This window comes from Mauremys mutica, chromosome 5 (assembly GCF_020497125.1).
Source record: "Mauremys mutica isolate MM-2020 ecotype Southern chromosome 5, ASM2049712v1, whole genome shotgun sequence".
Lineage (NCBI taxonomy): Eukaryota > Metazoa > Chordata > Testudines > Geoemydidae > Mauremys > Mauremys mutica.
In genome coordinates, this window is record NC_059076.1 from 120,927,764 (window position 1) to 120,955,157 (window position 27,394).

Sequence of the window (27,394 nt, forward strand, 5' to 3'; positions counted from 1 at the left end):
GGTCTCCTATCTCTCAGAAGAGCACTCTAATCACAGAGCTATGGGATATTCTGAGATGGGGCTCCTTCACTATACCCTGCTGAAGCTAGTCCACTGTGAATAAATAATAAAAGAGTGACTGGAGCAGGGGGACTGGATCATGGGTCTCTCATCACCCTGTTGTGTGCCCTAACCATTAAACTACAGAGCAACTTTCACATGTTCTCTCTTTCTCTGGCCCAATGACTATATAAGTATTTATCCACAATGGAACAGTTACCACCACTCACTGAAATTTGCCCCAGCATCCCCCCCCCATCATGATGGAAGAGCTGCTGGCCAGCCTAACCCTGAGCAGCATTGCAACTCCACAGCAGCCAGAATGGGGACAGGAGTTACTACTATGGGGTGAGTACAGTGCATAATTGGTCTCCCACCCATCCTTAGACTCCACTCAGTGGTAATTCTTTTTGGAAGGGTATGGGGGGACCTCAGATTCAGATTTTTCTTCAGGCCCCCAAAAGCCTCTATGTGGCCCTGCTACCACCAATTCCTCCTCCTTCTCCAGCCATTTTGTGTGAAGCAAGGCAGGTGCCATGCCAGCCTTATTCCTGCAAGAAATGCCTTAGGTACCTAAGCTGTCTGGCTCCAGGCTGCTTGTTCCCTTTTGTGCATTGCTAGAGGAAATAGGCACCTCCCTGCAGGCCAGACTTAGGCAACCAACTCCAAGAGAGGGGAGCAGCCTGTTAACATCCCTCTCATCAGCTGCTCCCATTACCTAGCTTAGCTCATTCCCCACCTAGCATGCTGGCTTTTGCTGATGGCATTCTAATGCACCTCGCTCTCCCCATTCGTTGTATAGGGAGCCAAAGCACCTAACTCAGGTTTTGTGAATCACAGTGTTGTTCCTGGGATTGTTTAAGCAGCTAGAAGTTGGTGCATTGCAACTCGGAGTGACACAATGCTTAAGTCCCTTCATGGATCCCACCCACATTTGAGGTCAGAGCATAGGGCTCACTGTACTGTACACGTCAACCTCTTTGTGCCTACAAGGTTCAGACTGTTGGTAGCTACTGCCTGTGGGAGAAAATACATTACCAAAAAAAAATGCAATCTAGAATACAGTACATTTTGCCTAATACTGTCAATAGGAGGGAAGAGTTAGACACAGAGCTAAGTGGCTGCTGCTTTTTATCAAGCAGCTATGAAATGCCAGAAAAGGTCACCCTGTACTCGGAACCCAGCTCTTCTCTATTTCTATTTTCAGCCTCCCAATTCATCACTCAGGCACAGGTGGACACAGCGTCCCTACGCTCTGGGGAGCTGAAGAAAGCACTGTAAATTGCCCAAATGAAGGGCCTTATTAAGGGAAGAGCCTTGGTTAACGTCCCTTTTTAAAATGAGGCTACAGGAATTAAATCACATTTTGACAACAATAAATTTGATACATGCATACTAGGCTTATTTGAGAAACACAACAAACCAATCTTCAACCAAAATGGTATATACCCCCACTAGCTTGAAGTCTCCATTAGCTCCCACAAACAGGTGCTTTCATTCAAATCCTCTTTTTACTGAAAAGCCTGCTGAGAAGCTGAGCTTTTAAATGGAGAGCTAAGTCACATGACTCCCTCACTCCCATGGACTCTTACATTTCCTTTAAACCACATAAAACATAATGACAATCTACACAGTGATTCCTAGTGCAGGGGGGAAGTATTTAAATTGTTCCACCAGTCCTTATGGCAGTATTTAAACTTCTACCAAACCATGTTTAGAACATTTCATAGCATCTCCCCTCCCATACTGAATGGTTTGGCCCTCTCTTGAAAGGCCTTTGTTTCACCAAAGCCATTTATAGGGGCTCTGTTATTCTAAACAGAAGAGTACTGGCCCAATGTTTTACTATACCTCAGTCCTCTATGCTATAAATCTAAACTCCTGGTTCACTGGGTGGCTTTATAATCCCAGTTTCCAGGAGAAGATACAAGGGGTTTAGCTTCCTCCCAGTGGGTTTCCAGATTCACAGGAGCTGGGGAAAACTAAACTTTGCAACTATTTTTTGTAGATTAAACCCCCCCAATACACTGAGTCTTTCTCCTTTTCCACTGAAATCCAAAGATAAAAGCTTTTTCTCTATTTGTACCATCCAAGAATACATGTTTATTTAAAGAAGGAGGTTATCTCCCTTGGAAAGGAAAGGAGTATACTGGAAAGCAAGCAAACAACACAATTTTGCTGTGCAGCAAAAAGGGGGAAGAAGACTTTACATCTTCCAACAGGTAAGTTTCTACCATTCATTTTAATCCTGAGCTTTGTTGGTGGAGGCTACTTTAGCTGGCTTCACCCATTCTAATACAATAGAAACCATGGGTGGGGTTGTAACCCTATTTAAATGTCAGCTGAATATTAGGACCTCTAACAGTCCAGGCTTCTATTAGTACTGTGTTGCTTTGTTAGCCTTGGACTCTGATCCTGAATCCTAGTATTCAACTTGAACTCATTCCCTTCTTGGCCTGTAGCTAAAGTGCTGGAAATGCTAAAAGTGAGCCATAATAGCTAGCAGGAAGCTTTGTGAGACATACAGCATGTTGTCTTTCCTGCTGAGGAATAACAATGTACATTAGTAACATTGGTAATCTGAAGTAAGTTTAACTATTATTGATAAAGCTAGGTAAACATCTTCAGAGCAACAGCAATGTTTTGTAACAGCTGGGTGCTTTGAGTCAGCGTTTCCCTGCAGACTACAGGGCGACTGCATTTCCTTAGAACTGGACCAGAGTGTGTTTTTTCTCTTGGTGTTTTCTGTTTTTACATTCTGACCCAGATTGCAGAGCCAGCCTTTCATTTTGCAAGAGCTGGGGGAAGCTAGGCTATCTTGATTCCAACAAGGAAGAGGAAATGCTGACACAATTTGATGCCAAAAGATTTTAACCCCTGAGCTGATTTGTCTGGTAGTTTCTGTTCAGGTGTAACATGCTTGTTAGAGTGAAGCATATTCTGGAATCTAATCTTCTTAAAAACTGGAATTTAAATTTAGAGTAACCCAATTGTTAAATTGATAACCTAGGACCATGATCCTGCAAACCTTTCTGTGTTCCAGGAACCTACTGAAGTCAATGCAATTATTTAGGTGAGTCAAGACTACTCACTGAATAGAAGGCTGCAGGATCAGGCGCATGCTTAGGGTATGTCTACACAACAGAAGCTGTGCACAGGCCAGCCTACCTGAGCTAGCTTGACTGCAGCTAGTGCACCTAATGACAGTAATAAAGACAGTGCAATGTGGGCTTCAGTACAAGTAGTTTAAACCTGGCACAGACCTTGGGTATGTACTCTGCTCACTAGAATCATAGACTATCAGGGTTGGAAGGGACCTCAGTAGATCATCTAGTCCAGGGGTTGGCAACCTTTCAGAAGTGGTGTGCCGAGTTTTCATTTATTCACTCTAATTTAAGGTTTCGCGTGCCAGTAATACATTTTAACGTTTTTAGAAGGTCTCTTTTTATGTCTATAATATATAACGAAACTATTGTTGTATGTAAAGTAAATAAGGTTTTAAAAATGTTTAAGAAGCTTCATTTAAAATTAAATTAAAATGCAGAGCCCCCCGGACCAGTGGCCAGGACCCGGCAGTGTGAATGCCACTGAAAATCAGCTCGCGTGCCGCAGGTTGCCTCCCCCTGATCTAGTCCAACCCCTGCTCAAAGCAGGACCAACACCAACTAAATCATCCCAGCCAGGGCTTTGTCAAACCTGTGCTGAAGCCCATGCTTCTATTATTATCCGTGTTAGCTGGATTCAGACTTGTTCAGAGAGGTTAGCCCATGCACAGCTTTTGTTATATAGACACGTCTTTAGCAGGTGTGCAATACGTCACATCTTCAAAGCGCTATACGCATATTAGCTAATGAATGTTTACAATCCAGATTACATTATTTTTGGGGATTATGCATCCGCAACTGGGAGAAAATGTGGGACTAATCAGACCAAAACTATGCAAGAAGACAGAACTGTCTTAAGCACATTTCAAAACCTACTGTGTCCAGCATATACATAAAGAACTAGCATGACTGCCATGTTAAAGTGACATATGCTCATTTAACTACACAGTGCATTGGGGGAGGACAAAGTTCAGCAATCTCAGGAGACTGCAGATACCATGAGATTGGTATTTAGAACTGCACAAATTTCCCTGCACGTTAGAACATACACAAGGCAGGCAGGAGAAGGCCACTCAGCCACAATTCTAAAGCTCCATTATTGGCACTTGTGTTACAGGTTCTCAGCTGTTACATGTCACATGGTGTCCTTAACTCAAAATGTCCTCCTTTCTCATGGTTTACATTAGGCTCTTAAGGCCAAAACCTGCCCTCCTATATATATCTCACCAACTTCAGTGGGACTGCCTGGGTGTAATTGGGGGTAGAACTTGGTCTTTAAATATTAAATATAATACAACGTGTTAAGAGGCACTGCTGAAGAAAACCCTAAAGCCTTCAGCCAAATGTGCAGCTGCAGTGAAGCAAGCAAACAGGATGCCGAATAGCAATGCCAGAGAGAGACAATGGAAATTAAAGGAAATATCTTGTTTCCATATGAGACGTCTTTCAACTTCCTGGCAGCTTCTTTCAGTCATCCTGAAAAGATCCAGGATAGCTAGACAAAAACAGGGGCATCTCATTTGCATCTAATTATTTTCATAGTTATGAGAGAGATCAAAGCACCAACAGAACCTGTGCTCCAATGTGAAGGAATCTGAATCGTTTCTGCAAGTCCAGGGGCGGCTCTAGCCATTTCGCCGCCCCAAGCACGGCGGCACGCCGCAGGGGGCGCTTTGCCGGTCGCCGGTCCCACGTCTGCGGGAGGTCCACCGGAGCCGCGTGCCGCCCTCCCGGCGACTGGCAAAGCGCCCCCCGCGGCATGCCGCCCCAAGCACGCGCTTGGCGTGCTGTGGCCTGGAGCCGCCTCTGTACAAGTCATGCAGCACCAGATTCCTAGGACTTTCAAGCTGAAGCATAAGGGATGTATGCAATTCCTAATGTGGTATCTGCAATGTACCCGGTTTGTGCTTTTTCCTGTTTGTTACAGTGCATTAGTCTCTGGGGTTATATAATGAGGGCAGGTGTCCACAGTGTAGAGGTATTGAATTGTCTCTGTGTAGTGGTGTTTTAAAAAGGCTACAGAAGGTCAAGGGCTGGGGCCAGTTTTAGATGTGTTCATTCCCTAGGCACAAACCTTTCCATTTCCCCACTTCCCTCCAGCTGCACATCTTGAGTCAAAAGGCACTGTTTAAATTCCACTGACAATGCCACAATGTAGGGTGTCCACCCAAAGGAGTCTAAGAACAATTACAGGCCTGTACAGCAGGATGAACAATAATGGTACAATCTTCTGGGATATAAACCACAAGAAAGGCTGAAGAAACTGGTGATTAAGGCGATCTGGGTTCAATGCCTGGCTCTGTTATAGATTTATAGATTTTCTGTGTGACTGTGCAAGGATTTAAGTAGCTTCCAGTTCCACTGATTTCACTGGGAATGGAAGATACTCAGCATATTGCAAGGTCAGAATATAGATGCCTATTGGCATCATATTATAACAATGTTTATAATGCACACTATCACAGCATACAACAATCAAAATAACTCTCATTTATATGTTGCTGCTGTAGCTAGCTTACAAAATTCTGAAGGAAATATTAGCTTCTTAATAAATGATCTTAGTTATGATACTTACTAATATCTGTTAGGAATTAGCAATATTATAAGCTCTCACAATTAATTGTATGATTAATTGCGCTGTTAATAATAGAATACTATTTATATACATATTTTTGGATGTTTCTCGCATTTTCAAATATGTTGGTTTCAATTCCAACACGATACAAAGTGTACAGTGCTCACTTTATATTTTTTTATTATAAATATTTGCACTATAAAAATAAAAGAAATAGTATTTTTCAATTCACTTAATACAAGTACTGTAGTGCAATCTCTTTATCATGAAAGTTGAATGTACAAATATAGAATTATGTACAAAAAAATAACTGCATTGTTATATTTTTGAATGTAAAACTTCAGAGCCTACAAGTCCATTCAGTCCTACTTCTTGTTCAGCCAATTGCTCAGACAAACAAATTTGTTTTCATTTTCAGGAGATAATGCTGCCCACTTCTTGTTTACAGTGTCCCCTGAAAGTGAGAACAGGCATTCACATGGCACAGTTGTAGCCAGCATTGCAAGATATTTATGTGCCAGATGAGCTAAAGATTCATATGTCCCTTCATGCTTCAACCACCATTCCAGAGGACATGATGATGATGATATGTTCTGCTCGATTACAATCCAAAGTAGTGCTGACCAATGTATGTTCACTTTTATCATGTCACCAGCAGAAGGTTTATTTTCTTTTTTGGTGGTTCAGGTTCTGTAGTTTCCGCATGGGAGTGTTGCTCCTTTAAGACTTCTAAAAGCATGCTTCATACCTCATCTCTCTCAGATTTTAGAAGGCACTTCAGATTCTTAAACCTTGGGTTGAGTGCTGTAGCTATCTTTAGAAATCTCACATTGGTACCTTCTTTGCGTTTTGTCACATCTGCAGTGAAAGTGTTCTTAAAATGAACAACATGTGCTGGGTCATCACCTGAGACTGCTATAACATGAAATATATAGCATAATGCAGGTGAAACGCAGAGCAGGAGACATACAATTCTCCCCCAAGGAGTCCAGTCACAAATTTAATTAATGCATTATTTTTTTAACAAGCATCATCAGTATGGAAGCATGTCCTCTGGAACGGTGGTCAAAGCATGAAGAGGCATATGAATGTTTAGCATATCTGGCTGGCACATAAATACCTTGCAATACCGGCTACAAAAGTGCCATGTGAACATCTGTTCTCACTATCCAGTGACATCGTAAATAAGAAGCGAGCAGCATTATCTCCCATAAATGTAAACAAACTTGTTCCTCTTAGCGATTGGCTGAACAAGATGTAGGACTGAGTGGACTTATAGGCGCTGAAGTTACATTGTTTTGTTTTTGAGTGCAGTTATGCAAAAAAAAATCTACTTTTGTAAGTTGCACTTTCACCATAAAAAGATTGCATTACGGTACTTATATGAGGTGAATTGAAAAATACTGTTTCTTTTGTTTATCATTTTTGCAGTGCAAATATTTGTACTAAAAATAATATAAAGTGAGAACTGTACACTTTGTATTCTGTATTTTAATTGAAATCAATATATTTGAAAATGTAGAAAAACATCCAAAGTATTTAATAAATTTAAATTGGTATTCTATTGTTTAACAGTGAGATTAAAACTGTGATGAATCGTGATTAATTTTTTTAATTGCAATTAATTTTTTGAGTTAATTGCGTGAGTTAACTGTAATTAATCAACAGGCCTACTAATACTTTGCCCAAAACCAAACAAATTAAACAAAGTCATGTATTCTCTGCCTTAAGGACTACTTATTACTATATGTTTGTATAGTGCCTAGCACAATGGGTTGGAGCTTCCAGGTACAGGTGGTAATAAATTTCAGCTCTTAAGAGCAAATGTATCTGACTTAGGCTTTCAGTATATTTCTGACATATTTTCCTGCATGGCAGATTGTTAGTAGCTCAATGCACTGAGCTTGCAGTCGTGAGCATTTTCGCAAAGGAGATTCTTGGATGGACAGTATCAGTTAATGGTCAACTTTCTGTTAGTTCATATATCCAAGCTGGGCTGTTCAACCAACAGGAAAGTAAAAAGGTCAAACAGGAAGGGATGGATCGGGAGTCAGTTCCGACCAGAGCTGTGGAAGGCAGTTCACCAGAATGTTAGACTAGAACAAATCAGATTCGGAAAAGGTAGGAGAAATATTATGCTTCATACCTGAGTATCTAGCTGTTTTTAGGCTGTTTGTGTTGCAATATTTGATTGTTGGACTCTACTATGTCTGAAAAAAAATATGAGCAACTGAGGGGAATGATTTTAGTAGCAGAGTAGTTTAGTGCATGGTTACAGGGATAGATTTAAAAATAAGTGTAATGGTAATGGGTTGTAGTAATGAATTTCAGCAGTGACATTTTTATGTGATGTGTTTTTCTTGCTTTTGTCAATAACCAAGATGTTTCTGTTCTTTGCTTTTTGTTTTCTCTTCTCTTCTACAGTATATTCAGAATAGGCCAAACTTTTTCAAACCTGAGCACCCAAAAGGAGGGACTTCGATCCATATTTAGACACTTAAAAATGACCTGGTTTTCAGAAGGCCTGCAGTGCACAATGGTCACTTTAAGTTAGATGCCTAAATGAGGCAATTAGGTGCTTTTGAAAATGTTAACTATGCTGCAAACAGTAGCATTGTTTGTGTTTAATCTGTCAATCAATAAAAGCCCTAATGAGCTTTCTGAAGGATAGCAAGTTTAAAACACATATTTTAATGAAATTAAATTAAGGATTTCCATGCCACCTCCCCTTAACTCGAGCACTGAATTTCACAAGGTGCTGTTTCTGTGTAGTAGGGTAATACACTGAAATTATGTGTTACATTTTTACTATATCTAAGTACTGAGAGCATAATACGTTGCATGGAATATTATTATTTTGATTTACAATTGTAGCACCTGGAGGACTCAAGCAGATCAGGACCCTATTGTGCTTGAGTCTGTACAAGCACCTAATTAATAACCGTCTCTGCCCTGAGAGTCTCTGCTATAAGGAGTTTGCAGTCTGAAAGACAAGATGAAACAGGTAGTGAAACAAATGAATTCAGAGAGAAGTGGGTGAGAAGGAAGGGTGAATACTTATATGGATAACAAAACTAACAGTTAATGCCAACAAAAAGTATTCGAGGGGAGAGACACTGTATGTTTCATGTTTTCAACCAATCTCTCATTATTAGGATGAAGGGCAGATTATACCTCGTCATCTACTATGGAGTTTCTTGCACCTTCTTCTGAAGCACCTTTTGCTGGCCACTGTTGGAAACAGGATACAGGACTAGATGGACTGTGAGTCTGATCCAGGAGAGCAGTTCCTATGTAGGACTATGTTACTATACTGTTCACTTAGCAGGACAGGTAGCAGGAACTGAATGGCTCTGGAGCTTTAGAATGGGATAATGGGAAGGAAGCATAGCCTTGCTGTCTGTGGATCAGAATCCATAGCGTGGATTAGCTGTGCCGTCCTATTCCTGGCACCAGTTAGACCAGTCTAAAGACTTGTAATTTACAAGAGCTGCCCATGGGCCCCAAGAAGCTCCTCTGAGATAGCTGGGTCATAGAGAAACTCTAGCTACAATCCCTTTCCCTCAGACCATGCCCCCTGTGCGGGGATGTGGCTGCAAAGCGGTGTGCGTCGGAGCAACAAAGGTGATTCTGCACCATCCAAGCATTCCCCTAGGTGTGAAGAATCCTTCAGGGGCAAGTTACGCCAGCCTTAGGGCTGCTTTGAACCACTGAGTGGCACAGGGCCGCTGAAGTGGGGCTGAGGAACTGGTTCTTGGTGTCAGGTGGCTTGGGTTATGTTCTTGGCTCTGGTACCGATTTCCTGTGTGAGTCTAGGAAACTCACTTCTCTCTGTGTTGGTTTCCTCCTGTGTAAAACTGGGATAATAAATTATAATTATCACCCCACAGGGATGTTGAAGCTAAATAAATTAATGTTTAAGTGTGTTGGACTCCTCAGGTGGAGCTTTCTAGGCTACCAGCTCAAGCCTGGCCAAATTAGAAATGGCTTCCTGGTGTCCTATGCAAAATAAATGGGAGTCCTTCTAGTTCTTGTTGCACATTGGAAGAAACACCACTAGGCAGTTGGCAATAATGTTAGCCTCAGCAAAGGGGCCAGTAATGGCCACCTTTCTAACCCTAAAAATATAAGGTTTCTCACCTCAGAGGTGTACCTTGCCAGTCACGTTTGATGCACAGGGCAATAGACAGCATCTTGCATTGCCATTCTCTTTGTTGTACCTGTGTTGTGGGTACAGTCAGAAGGTTTTAGTTGGCTTGTTCCTCCATCCACCTCTTTACCTAAGGAGTAAATTCACTAAATCAAAATGGTGGTGATGGAAAACAGTAAGTCTACGCTGCAACTCTTTACTATTTTCTTAAGCTTTTTTTTTTTAAAGTTGCAGACCGAGTTAGCCCGATTTTTTCCATTCCCCATCTGTTTTGTTCCACTCTGTGGTGTTTTAAAGTTGCTTAATAACAGATACTTTTAAAAGGAAGTGTTAAGGGGGGAAAAAATTGCGGGAAAACAGAATTGTTCCATTTATCTTCATTCCAGCAGGAAAAATAATGCCTGCCTTCCCCTGCCTGTCTACACTGAACAACTCTCAAATCAACATGGCCGAGAGCCATGTTAACAAGCTGTACTTAATGCGCAGGAGAATATCTATGGCGTTCTGAGCCACACACGCCAAAATAGGCTGTTGATAGTGGCTCTCTGGCAGGCTAACCTGTTCAGATGAAGGACTGATGGATCTTGCTGAGAAAGCTGATAACAAAACCCAACCTCTAGCTCTACACTAGGATGTGTTAAGTGTCCAGCTGCTCTCTCTGCTCTGTTAGTACTGATGCTCTGATAGGCTTTGAAGCTAGGAAATGAGCATTGTTATTCTTATTTATTTGTATTATTGTGGTGCGTAGGAGCCCCAGTCATATCAGCATTCTGGTATGCTAGGCACTGTACAAACAGAATAACAAGTTCCTGCCCCAAAGAGCATCCCCGGGCCAGGGTGCCACAGCTTTTAAGGAAGGATATCTCCTGTTTTCCCCACAGGAACTCACTGAATGAGGAATAGGCTCCTATTCTGAGAGAGACAGAAAGTCCATGCAGCTTCCATGGGCCAGCGTTCTGTGACACCTATTGGCTTCTAGATCAAGGTTCAAAGAATATGGAATCCTGCTATAGTAACTGTTGGCTTATTCGAAAAAAATCTGTCTAATAACTTCATTTTTAAAAAATGCACTGACAATAGCTGATTATAAAGAAACAAATTCATTCAGCATAGGAATTGCCATACAGCACCAGACCCATGGTCCATCCAGTGCGGCATCCCATGTTTGACAGAGGCCAGAACCGGCTGTTTCAGATTAAGGTGTAATAGTATCCCACAGTAAGCAGTTGTATCCCACATGTAAGCCTCATCCTAATCCCTAGTAGTGAGAGAGTGATTAAACCCTGAATTATGAGGTTTAATGTCCCTTCCAAAGTTGTCTTAACATTAATTACTATCACTCTGGATATTCTTGTCCCCCTTATTAAGGTCTATTCCGTCTTTGAATTGTGCTGACTTCAGTATAAAAAAAAAACTCGTAAGCAAAAGATAACTGGCATTCGCACAATAGACAAGGTGATGTACCGAAGTATGGATTGTTTAGTATGGTTTTGCTCTTTGTTGGGTTATTTAACTGGGCACCTGAACTTTCAGTGAGAAGGAGAGAAACAGGGAGACTAAAATAATGTTTAATCAGTCCTGTGGGAACCCCTCAGGTGCTTGGGGCCAGCTTGTCAAAGGTACTTAAGTGCGTACAGATGCACTTAGCTGCCTAGCAGGATTTTTAAAAGCACCTAAGCAGGTTAGGTGCCTAATACCTACTGAAATAATTGGAAGTCTGGTCCCCGGTGCTTATCTATAACCCCATGGGTTAAAACAAGATAAAAATATAAATATTAGAATTGACAGAAAGCTACTGTATCTCACCCGTAAACATTAAAGGTGGGAAGGGATACTGCAGAGAGGAGAATCCGGTTGTCAGGTGCTTGAATGAGACGTTTGCTCTTGCTCTGTTACCCTCAGAAGAGCAAAGGGAGAAAACTGTCATTGGTACAGACATAGCTTCTCCTGTTCTTCCCCCCTTTGATTTGTCCCTTGGCTTGGCCTCTGAGACATTCTGTGTCTCATTCTCCTTAAACTGCTGATATCTATCTTAACATTCTGAGAATTCAGACCCTGTTCTGATGCCTTTCAGCATTCTCCATGCATTCCTGCAGGCTAGTGCACAACCCCGTTATATGTGTAACTCTAAACACACACACACACACACACACACACACACACACACACACAAGTTAATTAGTATATTTTCCTTCACTTATTACCTGAATTCCTGGAATTCTAGTCCTTTGTACAGGCTGCTCCCTTCATGTTAGATGCATTTGCTAAATTTTAGTGAGAATTTGTTTCAATTCATAGATCTAAAGTGATGTGTATGTATACACAGATATTCTGAGCATTGCTGAATGTGTATGATATATTTTGCTATACATTCAGCTCTGCTTTTAGACCAAGATTATCCTTAACATCTGCAAATGTAAAGGACTTTCGAGGTGCTGTGAGTAATAGAATTTGAAATACTACTTCTGGAGTTTAATTCTGGAATAATGGCCCAACAATCGCCAATCCGAATTGATGTGCATGGGTTCTATCATTCAGGTTTTTATTTATACATCCTACTTCCAAAAGTTGGCTCTTAGCACGTAAACCTTTATTGCCTGTGTGATTCTTCATTCATGTGAGCAGTTGAATAATATTTTACCTTTTTGACTCATTTAAATCAATGCATCTATTTGTTTATATTTTGGTAGTACCTAGATGTCATAGACCAGAATCCCATTGTACTAGCTGCTGTGCAAATGGTTCCAGATGTTCAATTACTTACGGAACTTCTTGTTCTGCACTTTTGTGCATTTTAAGTTCTGCAGTTAGGTTTTGATATAGCACCTGTCACTGTGGTCCGTAAGGGCTTGTCTACCCTTACTGGGGGATCCATGAGTGGTGATCGATGCATCGACAGTCGATTTAGCGGGTCTAGTGAAGACCCGCTAAATTGACCACAGATTGCTCTCTTGTCCACTCCTGTACTCCACCAGATTGAGAAGAGTAGGGGGAGTCGATAGGAGAGCATCTCCCAGCAACATCGCGTAGTGTGGACCCTGCAGTAAGTAGATCTAAGCTACGGCAATTTGAGTTATGCTATTCACATAACTCAAATGTGTAGCTTAAATCAATTATCCCCTGTAGTGTAGACAAGGCCTAAGATAGACAGGTATAGAGATAGTTAGAAAGAAAGAAAGAAATAGCTTAATCCAGTTTTATTGGTGACATATAGGTTCTAAGTGGAGATAGATTTAGAGCTGGGTTGGAAATGAAATTTCACAGGATGGGAAAACTAAGATTTTGAAAAAATTTCCCTTGAGACAAAAAGTCAATCTTGTACATTTTCATGAACCCTCTTTCCCCACCCCCCCACAAAAAAAATCAGTTTGGGTCAATCAAAACATTTCATTTCAATAATTTTTAAACATTTAATTTTCATTTTGACCATTTAAAAAAAATTCCTCCTGTATTTAGCTTACATTTCTAAACAATTGTTTTGAACTAGAAAACTGGAATTTTATATATCTAGTTTTGACAATTTCAAAACTTTTCCTTAGTTGAGAAATTCTTCAAAAATGATGCTTTCCCATGAAAAATTACATCAGGATGTTCTGTTGAACAATGTTTTTTCACTGGAAAATTCTAATTTGTCAAAACTGAAACTGTTTGTGGGATATATATACAAGGTTTCTATACATTTCTTGTTTTGAAACAAATTTGAGAAGTTTTGAAATTATCAAAACAGGATGTTTTGACCTTTTTAATTCAATATTTTGGTTCAACACATTTCCTTTCAAAACATAAACTTATTATAATTAAAAAATCAATTAAAATTCAATTCAAAACAAAACATTTTGAAATTATGGAAACAAAAGGTTTGGATTGACCTGAACTGAATGCTTTGTCAGATTGTGAGTTTGTGGAAACTTTCAAGATTTTGACTTTTTGTCCCAATTCAGGATGGGAAATTTCTTTTCAAAATCTTGAAAATTCACTTGGAACAGGAACACCATTTCCTGCCCAGCTCTATACAGAAGGCACATACTTATTGGAATGCAAGCAACATGGAGGCCAATGCACTATGGGATATCCTTGCAGACAGGGAGCTCGGAGGACAGAGAAATGTGCAGACTGATTATGCAGGCATGGTTAAGGGGGCTTGTCCATAGAGCAACCAGGGTGGTGAAGGTGATTAGTTACCCGTCCAATTCAGGGCAAGAGTAAACTATCAGCTGCCATGGTTACTAACCAAGTTTTAACCATGTTTAGAGACACAAATGATACCAACGGGTTCAAAACCTGGTATAATTTTACTTAATAATCTTTTACTGTGAAAGGCTTGTCAAAGCAGGAAAGGATTCCACATGCCTAAGTGGAATTTACACAAATGCAACAGGGCTTCCTGCAACCAAAGTCAAGCAATGGTCAAAAGCATTAGTTAAAGTATGGCTCACTTAAGCCTGATTCTGTAGAGAGAGGATGAGGCCTGCCTCTGCTTTTGCTCCTGATAATTTCCTTTCAGCTCTATCCCTTTTCTTCAGGTATGTCTATACAGCGAAGAAAAATATGCAGCTGTCCCATGCCAGCCATCTTGGGCTTGCGTGGCGCAGGCTGTGAGGTTGCTTCATTGCTATACAGACTTCCGGGCTTGGGTTAGAGCCCGAGCTCTGGGATCTTCGAACCCTGAAAGGCCCTAAAGCCCAGGTTCCAGCCCGACACCAGAAGTCTACGCAGCAGTAAAACAGCAGTCGGTGCTAGGCATAAGCAGAGTAAACAATTGGTTAGTGCCCCGAACAGCTCAAAGGGGCCCTCTATTTGCTTTTTTATTATGTGTTGTGTGGAGGGCCCCCAAATATTCCTGTTTAGAGCCCCCAATGGGGTAGCACTGTGAAATAGCCCCGCAGTCCGAGCCCCATGAGCCCAAGTCAGCTGGCACAGGTACCCTTAGAGATCATTCCTCCTCGATGCTTGCTTCCAGACTCAGCCCGTAATTTTCTTGCACCACATACCTCTCCTAGGGTGCTGCAGGGAACTAATAACTAAGTACCCACCTCTGACTTAGCTCTTCTACCCTGAAGATGCCAGCACTGAGCGTGGATCATTAACTGAATCCACAAAAATCAGCCCTCTTTCTTGCGTTCTTTAAGAAAGCAGCACCTGTACCACCAATCTTGTCCTCTTCAAAATGTTACTGACATTTTTCACTGCATTGCCACTGTGATGTGGATGAATATGATGTTCCTGGGAGGCTGTGTATTAAAGCTAGCAGAGAGTGAACAATCCGCAATGGGCATAAGTACATTTCACTCTGTCTTTCATCATTAGTCCTACCTAGCCCTTTCCCTGCTTATCCAGACATTTATGAATCCAGATTTGCCAAAGCCGTTTCCTGGGGTGAATTAAGCTCAAAGTGCCATGGAGGAAGGAAGCAATCAGAACTAAAGTGTAATAGCAATTAGCATTTTCAAAGCATTTACAAACCATTAATTATGAATCCTCACAACATGCCAATAAGATAGATACATTAATATTACTTTCCCCATTTTAAAGTTGGGGAAAACTGAGCCAGAGAAGTTAAGTGCCTGGGCTTTAATAAAGGTGTGACATACAAGTGCTGAAAAGAGGCTGCTTTTCAATTTCTGGTCCCTATTACATATTCCTCATCTGGATTACAGAACGTTATTTCCTACTGTGCAGCATCCCCCCCTGCCATGTGGAATTTGGGAAAGAAACTGTGGAGAGGCGCAAGCCAGAGTCTGAAGCCCACACAGTGTCAGCAGAATCAGCCTAAGTAGGGGCTGAGGGAGACTTTTAAGTGGACTTTTTATGCACTGTGCTGATTGGCTGTTTGCTTCAACCCTCTCTGGCCCCTCCTCACAGTATCTTTGCCTCAGCCTCACTCCACCCTGCCCTCATATCTTCCACCCCTCCATCTTCTGAATTGCTTCTGTCCCCTTTCATCCCTCTGTCTTCCCTTCTTTCACTCTAATCTCTTCTTAATTAATGCCCCCCCCGAAACCTCTTCCAAACCTCCTTCCCCCAAAAACCCCAAACATGGAACTAACTTGATATTTGCTGCCATCACGTCAGTTGCTCTGCTTGAGTGTTATAACTCTTTCCCCTAACCTGTGTCTCTTTTCGATTGATTAGATTGTTATCTCTTTGGAGCAGGGGTCATCTATTACTCTCCGTGAACAATGCCTAGCACAAAGGGGCCCTGATCTGGGTTGGTCCCTAGGTGCTGCGGTAATAAACATTATTATTATTATTATTATTATCATCAAATGGAAAGGGACTACTCTAATAGCTCCCATTACAAAAGCCGTACAGTGAATCAGTGGCAGAGCTGGGACTAGAATTCACATGTGCTTGGTCTCCAGCCTCTTGCTCAGTCCACTTGACAAGACGGCTTCTTTACTTTACGTTGCACCTCCAGAGTATTGCGGGAGAGTGGGATCTTGTTGGGGGGAAAAAATCTGATGGTGGAAGATTTGAAGGAAGCAGCACAGAATTCAACTTACTGATGAGCACAGTATAGTTTTTCTTGATACAAAGAATCCTTAAGTGGTTGACGTTTTATTTTTTATTTTTTCAGTACTCGATCAAAGAGAATTCAGTCTGTACAAGATTTCTCTACTGGGCTGAATGTGATTGAAATGTTTTGCTTGCACACACAGTGCTGACAGCTGTTGAATACATATTAAAAGCAGAGTCCTAATAGTGAGTTTTTATATAATATGTTGATTCTCTTTAGAATTTGGACGATGCAAATTCTATAGTGGTTGGAATTGCAAGTTATGGAGCTCCCAGCAGCAGCAGTGGAATGCAATGTTTCTGTTTTCGGGCTGCACACCCTGATGGAGAAGGAAGGATTCTGCAGCTCTGCTCCCTATCTGGAAAGGAAACAACATAGCTCTTTGGAAGGAAATAAACAGCAGCTGGGGAGGAGTGTGTCTGACTGTATGCATGTGGCAGCTAATACTGCCATTTCCACATCGATTAACATGAAAGAGGAGGTCTCTTCTCAAGGACAAATGGCCATGGGTAAATCTTTCATTGTTATATTGTCTGGTCATTTTTGCTCTTCACTTGTTTGTGCTGCACGGAGCTGAGAACTGTCAGGTGCGTTTTCAGTTGTGCACTTTTTTCCCTCCTAAAGAACTTCTACAACTGTTAAACTGAACAATACAAACAACTATATCTTTCCTTCAGAAAAGGGCTAAATGACCATATTAAAAGAATCTTGGCTAATGGTTCCTTTTCAGTTTTTTTTTTCAGAATACCTTAAATCAGAGGTAAAATGAGGTTTAGGATTATGTTGTATCAAGATTCCAGGGCCAAGGAATAGTGGAATATAAGTACTTTGTGACAGATTCACTTTTCACAAATATCCATCAGTCTTCACAATCAGGGTTGATTGGTTTGAACACCTAGTTGCTTTAGGGCTGGTGTTGGAGATTCAGTAAGTGGCATTCTTCCCTCTGACTCAGGATTGAACTAATATCCAGCTATAGTTGTAGAAGGCACTACACATCTAGGCCTCTGCCTTTAGAATTACTGATCATTTGTGGTCATTAAATATTCCATGGACCCCACATTTCATGGGAGGAGGGTTGTTAATCCAAATGTCCTGACCCAAATACCAACTCAGATAATTATATTCTCCTTATGGAAATTACTCAAGCAGCTAAAACTGCCAGGGGAAACTTTTTCAAATCCTCCCCTAAACTTGTGTACTGTTTCTGGAGACTATTTCTCCCAGTCATCAAGAACTGCTACTTTTTACAAAATTGTATCTCAAGTGGTTTAGGAAGAAATTGTATCCTCCGATGCGCAAATGCAACTCCCATTGGAGTCCAGGAGCCAGGTGCGATCTCCAAGGGCAGAACTGAATCTCCAGTTTAGCAAGGTAATTAAGCATGTGACTATCTTTAAGCATGTAAAGAGAGCCGTTGACTTCAGTGGGACTACTCACATGCTTAAAGTTAGGTATGCCTTGAATTGAGGCCTTAGCCTTAACATTAGGTCCCCGGACTTGATTATGGTATCACTTAAATTGGTTTGATACAGGTGTAACTCCAGTAAATCAGAGTGGATTTACACCTGGGCTACTCTAGTGAAAATAAGATCAGAATCAGAACTTGTTTCTATTTAATTCACACAAATGATTGCTCATGGTCCCAGTACTTGCATAAGGTTACAGAAAAACTTGTTTTTTTCCCCCCTGAAACTGATATGTGTGAAAATGGATATTATCCATTAAAGCACTTAGTGAGTCATAAATAAACTTTTGAAAAAGAGAGTCCCTGGTGCTGTATTAATAGTGACAAGTCCACATATATATCAAAGAACTGGAAGGGACCCTGAAAGCTCATTGAGTCCAGCCCCCTGCCTTCACTAGCAGGACCAAATACTGATTTTTTTGCCCCAGATCCCTAAGTGGCCCCCTCAAGGATTGAGCTCACAACCCTGCGTTTAGCTCAAACCACTGAGCAATCCCTCCCCCCATCAAAAACAGTTTCTAATTAACTGGCCCTCTAGACTTCTATTCATGTTCTAAGCAGTAGTATGTCATTGTAGTCCCAAAAAGTGGCTTGTTTTGGGCTTCTGACTAAGCACAGAATCAGAGCTGACAGTCTGGATGGGAAATGATTATACTTATGATAATAATACTCATTAAATCCATATTGCCAGATTTAACTCAACCTGAAAGGTATGTTAAATGTTTTGCATCTATTTTCTCTTCTCTTCCATCCAGCTCAGCAATATAGAGAGAAGGATGAAGCCTTTCAGTCCTTTTACATGGAGTCTTTGTTATTCAAAGACTGATAGAGATTAGATTGGAGGGTTTTTTTTAAATTGTACATTTGAATTAGTTGACTAGATAAGAAATACATATTGAGGGGACAAACTTACTGAGTATTTACTCAATGTCAAACCATTCCATAAGGATGCAGCCATGGGACCCCAATCAAACACTGGCCAAAGTTGCTGGTGTACCTGGAAGGAGGGAGATCATAGAATATCAGGGTTGGAAGGGACCTCAGGAGGTCATCTAGTCCATGTAAATGTATTGTTATCCCATCCCTCTGAAACTCATGGAAACCATCTCAATGGACTAAGAGAGGCCAGAAAAGATCTACTCATGGGCATCACTTATATAATCTATAATACTTACAATGGTGACAAGTGCCTTCTATCATCTGCTTCTCATCCTAATGAGGTTTTCTTGTGTTAGATCAGTGTTTTTCAACCAGAGGTCTAGGGCCCTCTGGGGGGCCACGAGCAGGTTTCAGGGGGTCCGCCAAAATAAACTAGAGGGCAGGGCTGGCGTTAGACTAACTGGTGCTCAGGGCAGAAAGCTGAAGTCAGAGCCTCACAGGGCTGAAGCCAAAGCCTGAGGCCAAAGCCGAGAGTGGGGCCATAGGCAGTACCCTGCTTGCTACCCTTTAATGCTGGCCCTGACTTTTAATCTACTGGATATGCAGAAAAACATTTGTTGGGGCACAGGTGAGCTGTGGAGGTTTTTATAGCGTGTTGGGTGGGCCTCAGAAAGAAAAAGGCTGAGAACCCTTGTGCTAGATAATACTCACATGGTCAGTGTTACCTTGTGCAGAGTCACAATTCATAACATGAACCCCTGGGGTGTGCTGGACTGCTGCAGGGGGTTCCCAGGGCTACCTGGTTCCCTAGAATCCTGATGCAGTGGGAGTTGTGGAGGCTTTTGAGGCAGACGTTCTCCCTTTCTCACCTCCACCCAACCTGCCAGGTACATGAGTTTGTCTATATCCAGAGCCTGAGTTAAAACTGGTGGTTGACAGTGAGCAAGTGCTACACTGCTGCTGCCTCTGGAATGGCCTTTGGGACTGCACCCCGGCCTACTCTGCAAGGAGGCAAACATTACTGGCTCCCATCAACATAAGATGTATTCATGCAATGCCGTGGGACTGTGTTGAAAACACTGAGTGGAAACAGAATCACAGAATATGCCAGTTTACACTAGCTGAAGATGGTGCTGGAGTCCTAGGGGTGTGTGGGGGGTGGGGAGTGTAGAGCTGGAACTCGCAGAGGCATGCATACTGCGAGGCAGGGGTGCCATCTCTTCATACTGCATCCTCCACAGAATTGCCAATTTATCAAGTTTGTCACTAGATCTGCTGATTTTTTTTTGTTTGTTTTTTAGGTCTGCTACAGATTTTTTTCAAGCTTTGCTGTGACCAGTCACTGAACTACAACTTTTAGTGGCATTCTGGTGACTTTTGCTAGATCTAGAGATAGAATCATGTAATTGGTTACACTGGTCAGAAGACAGACCTGAGATCCAAGGGGGCAGGAATTGGGATAACTGGGGTACCACTGAGTATGTCAAGGGGCCTGGGGTTAAGCAGGGGTAAGGCAGGGGAGATGTTGAGGCCTAGAGGCAGGACAGGCCGAGAGCAGAAGGCAGGAAAGGGGAGATATTGGGACTGGGAGCATGGGGGTATTGGGACTGAAGGCAGAGGATATTGCTTATCAGGGGAGAATAGGTGGGTCTGTGTCTGGTAAGGAGAGGATTAAGGGAATCATGGTCAGCCAGAGGAGAGGGAGTGGAAGGGGCTTGGACAGGGTGTTATATCCTTGGGGGGAGCTGGTTTAGGAAGAAATCAGTTGAGGCCAGACAGCAGACAGCTAACAAAACCACCATTTTATTTACAGAGACAGAGAGCTCACTCAGCCGGCTGAAGCTGGCTGAGCTAACCCATAATAATCTAACTCAGTTGCCATAGCAACAAAAACCATGACAACCAAATACGCAACACAGGGGTGGGTGGGGTAGCTGGAGAGTCCCCACTCCATTGCAGGGAAGACCATGCTGGGCAATTCCTGTCCACCGGCCCTGGAGATCTCGGTTGCAGGTCGTGCCTCTGGGATGGGCTCTGTGGTACAGCCCTTGCCATTCAGAGTTTCCTGTCCCTGATCCCAGTGTGGTAGGCTCAGCTTGGGTGGAAGGTGCCTGATGTGAGTGGAAGGAAAGATGGCAGTTGAGCTGAGTCTGGATCCAAAGGGAGGGGTTCCCCATCCCTCACAGGGAACCACTAAAACCGGCTCCTCCCTCCAAAAAGAGAGATGGCAGGGGGTTACTGAGCCTCCATCTCTTCCTCCAGAGCAGGCCCAGAAGTGGAAGAGGCAGTATGAGGAGATTTTGCCAGTGCCTTGCAGCATGGCCACTCAGGTTACCGAGCTGCCATCTCTCTTTCTGAAGCGAGGTGATTTAAAAAACCCTTAAATTCCCTTAAGAAGTCTTCGGGACTTTCTTTGTGCATAATCAACCTTTTTCCTTTACTGATCACTGCAAAGGATCAGAACTTTAAAAATATATTTATGCTTTGTTAACTCAGTCTGATTATGAAAATGCCTCTTACCAGCCATTTTATTTGTTATAGACTTTTCTCAGAATAACTGCTTGAAGGCCAGTTCAAGGATACCTCCCAGTCCAGCAGAGAGTTTTCCAACAGGTAGGAAGGACCTTTTTCTCTGTTACACGTCATTTGAGTATAAGCTTTTTTCGATCAACCTTTGCTCTTCAGCTGAGCTACTAGATGAGTGATATTTGCCAACTCTTGCAATTTTATCACAAGTCTCACAATGTTTAATTTTTTTTTTAAACCGTAGCTCCTGGTGATATGTTGAGAATCTCAGCTTTCATTTAAAAAACAAAATTTGAAGTCTTCATGGATAAAAGCCTGAAAATGTGTACAGATTGTACCTTAAATGATCTCAAGCCAGAAGGCACATAAAAAGAACATAACATTTATTGTATATCATGATTTTTAAGTCGATCTCATGATCTTTAGAGGCCTCTCTAATATTTTGTGAACCCTTAGGTTTGGCAGAGCTGAATCTGTTAGCAAAGATGTGGGAATACTTTCTGGGTATGGAGATGCAGTAGAATTGCCATCCTAGTATTTATGGGTATCATGTTCTGCTCAATGATTTGAAAATGTCATGTTTCCTTTCTGTTTGTTTAGATCCTCCCCTCCCCCCCACCTCTGGGGAAAATAAATAGTCCATTGGGTAAAAATTTCAGAGGCAACCACTGTAGTTCACACTGATTTTTCCCTATTTTCAAGCAAATAGGGTAACCACATATATGCACAGGTAAATGACTTGCATGATACCTCAAGATAGTTTGGTGTCCTAAAGGCAGTGCTGTACTCTGGTGAGTTAAACATTGGTCTGTGTTCAAGTTCTGGACCAAACTGTAAGCAAATGCAACTCCGTGAATTGCAATTGGTCCCTATTGATCAGAGTCTGATCCAAAGCCCATTGAAGTTAATGGAGAGATTCACATATGCTGAGCACTGTAGCATTATCCAGCAAAACACATAAGTAATTAATTTTTAAGGGAATAACTTAATGAATAACAACTGCTTAAGTCTTTCACTGAATCAGGGTGGAGTGCTCAGTGCCTTGCAGAACTGAGCCCTACTTCTTAAAGATCTGATTCAGAGCCTAGTAAAATAAATAGACTCCAATTGACATTGAGTCCTGAAGTATGTTCTAAATTGGCCAAGGGGTCAGCATGCTCAACCTCTGAAGAGAAAGAAGTGTTTCATATCAGTCAATATTAACTCTTTAGCTAATTAAGGGGGTGCTTTATCAGGTTAATTTCTTTGAATAATTTGAAGAAAAAACAAAGAATTTAGTATTTAAGTATAGAAATTGCTTATTTATTAGGGGTGTGTGTGTGTGTATTTGGTTGAAAATTTGATAATGGTTTTTAGGATTTATTGTGGTGGAAGTATTGTTTAATAGCTGCAAAGGAAATGAATGGGTCAGTGGTACAAATTAATACTTATCTCAGCAATGGTATTTACAGCATTTACAGTTTATCATGTTTGTGACTGACTCTAAGTTTATTGGTCCTCAGCTAAATAACAATTTCCTTAATAATGCTTTGCCCTTCCATAGCATCCTTCAACCCAACCTTAAAAAGATTTTACAAGGTGTTACGTTAGCTTTAATATTAACTGAGCCTGTCAGAATGTTAGGAGTCACGTCTCTGAGGACTATTAACAGTGCACAACAGTTTAGGACAATATACAGTTTTGGGGAAGATATTACAATCACTTAGGTAAGGCTTAGCGAGAATACATTTTTCAATAGGTGGCTCTCTTCCCTCTGTTTCAGGAATGAAATGGTTCCTCTGCCTGTTGTTAGGGGGGCATTGTGTTTTATTGGTGCCCTACTTCTAAAGACATGTAAAATCAAGGTCTTGCTCATTTTGGCCTCTTAAAGATTCTATATGAGTGGGAATAATAAGTAGGACTGTTTTTAAAAAAAAAAATTCTGTCAAAACCTTTTTTTAACAGAAAATTGATTTTTCAACTAAACAAATTTTTTTCCACAAAAAATGTCTGCTTTATATGGAAAAAATTGAGATTTTGTTGAAAACTTTTCATGTGAAAACTGAAAATGTCTGGGTTTCAGCAAAACATTTTTGGTTGTGGATTTTTCAACAAAAAATCAAACTTTTTTCAATGGGGGTAGAATGGGGGGTTGGAGGAAACATGACCAACTCTAGTAATAATTTGTATCCTGGCTCAATTCTAACTTGGGCAGGGTAACTACCTACATTCTATCTACCCTAATTTCCTTCTCCCACCCACGGCGTCTGCTGAAAACGTCAATTTTCACTTGTTTCAAACTTTTTTGTGATGTTGCCAGCTGCTATTAAATAGCAGCCACATCTCACCACAGATGTCAGCATGCGAGTGGTAGGTGAAGTGATCCACCCCATATTGTTTCTATAGCATATTGGTACGTAAAGTGCTTTGAGGCCCATACAAGTGAAAGTTCATTGTCATTCCTATTAAAATGGCTTCTCCTAGCAATGGGTTAAAGTGCAGAATATTATTCATTGTATTCTGGTGAGTTTCACTATTTTTATTGACAGGTTTCAGAGTAGTAGCTGTGTTAGTCTGTATCCACAAAAAGAATAGGAGTACTTGTGGCACCTTAGAGACTAACAAATTTTTTGTAGCATAAGCTTTCGTGGGCTACAGCTCACTCCATCAGATGCATGTAGTGGAAAATACAGAAGGAAGGGAACATGAAACACAGGGTACATGAAACAATGGGTGTTACCATACACATTATAAGGAGAGCGATCAGTTAAGGTGAGCTGTTGTCAGCAGGAGAGAAAAATAACTGTTTGTAGTGGTAATGAAAATGGCCCATTTTGACTTGGAGATATAAGTACTTGACAAGGAGATATAAGTGTCCTATAGGAAGGCACATGTGCAGCTCAGGGTTTCTGGAAAGTGCTGTAGTCAGTTTTCAAACTTGGGAACCTAAAGACTAGGCACCTAAATGAATATTTAGGCTCCCTAATGAATACAGCCATTTACTTCACTGAGAGTTCTGGATGCTCACCACTTCTGAAAACCAAATTTATTTAAGTGCCTAAATATACTATTCTATATGTTGTTTTTTTTAACTGCCCTTATAACCTAGTATCTTAGTGCTTTTTAGTAGTGTGTTAAATGATGTGACTAACATCTGTCATGTGTAGTTAATTTTCTCCCTTATACTTTCCACAGGGGGAGTGTCATGTTTTGGTAGATTTTTTTTTAATGCACATGCTGATCTGTATTTATATCAAGGGAGTCAGGCAAAAAAAGTGCCTTTACCTTTGGACTGGAAGATGGGATGGTTTTTGTTGGTCTTTGGTCTGTGTGGGAGTTCATTCCATGGCCTTGGGTCAGCCACCAAGGAAGCTCTGTCTCCTGCACACCCTGGTAGTAGAAAGTTCCATTGTGCTCGAAAAGTGGAATTATTGACCACAATCTTTATCTCTAAGCTTTAGATGATCTTTCAGGTGTGCTGGGCCTAGGCCACTGAGTGCCTTGAGGATAAAGACCAAGACTTTGAACTTGATGCAATATAATAAATATGGATTTAGGAGTCTAACTTTACACACGTTTGAAATTGTTGACCTGTTGTTCTTCAGACATTGGGAAGAGCCACAGATGAATTAGTACAAAATAACTTACACCATTCTCCTCTTTGTGAGCTAGTATTTTGGGGAATCTGTGATTTTGTTTTTTTCTTGGGGAAAATACTGAACTATATTACTAACAAGCAATGACCTGTGCTGCTCAAGTTATGGTTTTATGATAAGTATGAGTGAGGATGGGCAAATGTATGTGTTGTGGCAGGATATGTGTGTGTGAGTTGTATTGTGCTGAGAGATTTGTGTGGGTGGTCAATTAGGGGTGTGTGCTGAGGTTTGGGGCTATGTGTGTTTGGGGTTATGTGTTCTGGCTGTGTTGTTGTATGGGTGGTTTTGAAGATCCAGCAAGGAATCCACTATCTGTGCAGTCTCCCACATACAATGAATGAAATTGTTGCATGTAAATTAGATCTAGAGTAAGGGTAATGATTGGCTGAGTTACCCCTGAAAGCACAATGGTCTGGGACTCTTGGCATGGCATAGATACATGCCTTACTGTAGCCCCTGCTCTTGCATGGGTATAATTTGTAAAGTCAAAACAGTTGAGAATTTTAAAATTGCATGATAACAGGAAGCAAATCCTAGTGATGGTTGAATCTGTTTCTATTGGGTTTTTGTTTGTTTGTTTGTTTGTTTTTAAGAGCTCTCTGCAATACCTATAGCTATTTCCATGGCTTCACATTGATTCAACAGATATGCTAGGCTTCAAACTAATACACAGACAGAGTGACAATCTTGCAATTTTATTATATTGATTGATAGACTTGTGTGACAGTAAGTGCTAGATTTTAGGGGAGAGGAGAACCTCGGTGATGTTTTGGCTTTCGCAAATATAAGTTTCAAGTCTGACACCCCCCCTAGTTTTTCAAGATCAGTTTATTAATTATTAATTATTATTATTTTATTAATAAACACTTAGCAGAGAAACTACTTTATACAACACCCACTCTCTGAAACATGGTCATGTCCTGGACTTTTCCAGCCAGCTTTAGAAAAACTGGCCAGAAGTTTTTACATAGCTGAATATAACTTATATGAAGCCCCCTGAAACAGCTGGGTGGCATGATGTTATGTCAGGTAACAGGGAATTTCAGATTAGAATTTACATGTGCTGTATTCTGCCCAGCAATCTAAATTTAGGGAAACCAGCTGACAATCTGCACCTGCGGGTGTTAGCGTTTTAAGGCATTAACACCTGCACTTAAAGTGATCGGAGCACAGACTTCAGTGTTTGCAGAGCCATCTCCTCTGATTTATACAAATTTCAGATTTTTTGAAAGGTTTCAAGACAATTGTTCCCCATAACGTCTCCACAGACATTCATAGTCAGATATTGTATTTCTGAAACCCCTTCTGTGAAACCAATGAAGAATTTGTTTCAAAGTATTTCTTGCTGGGATACTACATCTACTAGGTAATGAAATTAAACAAAACATGCAGCAGCCCAGAATCTTGTGTATTGCCAGGTCCAAATACACATTCACCTCGGAAGTTTGGAGAGCTGTTCTAAATGTGGACCCCACAAATTTTGAGGGGTTTCCAAAATTTGACGGAACTGGCTCTCCCATCCCAAAGAACTTGTGTGACTATAAACTAATATTCTTCTCAGATATCTCCCTGAAGCTAATCATGGTAAAACGAAAGAGTGGACTTCCTGACCCCCGACTGCAGGGAGAACTGAGAGGACGACTCCGTCTTCTGGAGAATGACAGCAGGGAGGTCATGGCAGTTTTTAGTGTAAGTCAGCTCTGGTATATTTACAGAACAGTTTGGGGTGTTATCAATAACAAAGTCTACTGAAACATTTCAGCATCATCAAACTAACCTCTGAAACATGCAAGGGTCTGTTCTCCCATTTGTATATGTGTGTGTATAAATTGAAGGTGTTCAAAGCATGACTTATATCAAATGCAGTCCACAGACACTGTCATTTTTGACTTGGAGGTGACCAAAACTGCTCAGATCAAAATGGGATCTCTGTGTGTCTGTGGGCCATACTTGCATACATGAGATGACAGTGGCTTCAATCTGCTCCATTTAATGTAAATTAAGGGATTGATTTTCCTTCACCTCATCTGGCACAGGGGAGCAAAAATGGGTGCTCCTGAGTTTGGAAATGTGAAGGTGGGAGCAACATGTGTCCCTCCCCACCCTTCAAGGGTCCACAGGCTCTCACAAGAGGACCTTCTGTACTGGCTTATGCAGGACCAATGAGGAAACTATTCCTATTACACCTATGATTTGCATAGGCAACCTGACCTGATACCTGTACTGGGCTTAGGAGATGTGTAGGGCTTTGCTCCAACACTAGGAACCCAGATAAATTTCGCCCATTAGTTATATGGCATGAAGCTGTTGCATACTTAGGAACAGACGGTATAACAAGGGAGACAGTGGCACTCTGGGATAAGCTTGCACTTATTTATATCAGAAATTTCCTTCCAACACTCAAAGGATCAGACAGCTCACACTATTACAACATCTATTTGATGAAGTAAAATGAGAGAGAAAACATGCAGGTTTACCAAATATTCAGATACATACAAATC

The 27,394-nt window shown here is 41.3% G+C and overlaps 1 protein-coding gene and 1 long non-coding RNA gene across 9 annotated transcripts in view; one reads left to right on the plus strand and one right to left on the minus strand.

The window, feature by feature from the left end:
• The first annotated feature begins 346 nt into the window (after positions 1 to 346).
• The window catches only part of SH3TC1 (SH3 domain and tetratricopeptide repeats 1), a 58,814-nt gene continuing 31,766 nt past the window's right edge, over positions 347 to 27,394 (plus strand). The window contains exons 1-4 of one of the 7 annotated variants that reach the window (XM_045017860.1): positions 1,797 to 2,261; positions 16,605 to 16,894; positions 21,274 to 21,345; positions 26,455 to 26,582. In XM_045017860.1, the coding sequence (XP_044873795.1) occupies positions 16,648 to 16,894; positions 21,274 to 21,345; positions 26,455 to 26,582 (447 nt within the window). In that variant the 5' untranslated portion in view covers positions 1,797 to 2,261; positions 16,605 to 16,647. Of the gene's footprint in view, positions 388 to 1,796; positions 2,262 to 7,772; positions 7,840 to 16,604; positions 16,895 to 20,636; positions 20,746 to 20,794; positions 20,849 to 21,035; positions 21,097 to 21,273; positions 21,346 to 26,454; positions 26,583 to 27,394 lie in introns of those variants that run through there. The other 6 variants (XM_045017861.1, XM_045017862.1, XM_045017864.1 and 3 more) reach the window with 6 other exon arrangements.
• LOC123370937 lies at positions 8,774 to 11,862 on the minus strand. Of its 2 annotated transcripts, none has more exons than XR_006579645.1 (3): positions 11,675 to 11,862; positions 9,859 to 9,998; positions 8,774 to 8,949 (listed from the first exon to the last, which is right to left on the minus strand). It is a non-coding gene; the product is annotated as an uncharacterized LOC123370937 (long non-coding RNA). The 2 variants fall into 2 exon arrangements; XR_006579646.1 differs by lacking the exon at positions 11,675 to 11,862 and adding an exon at positions 10,758 to 10,827.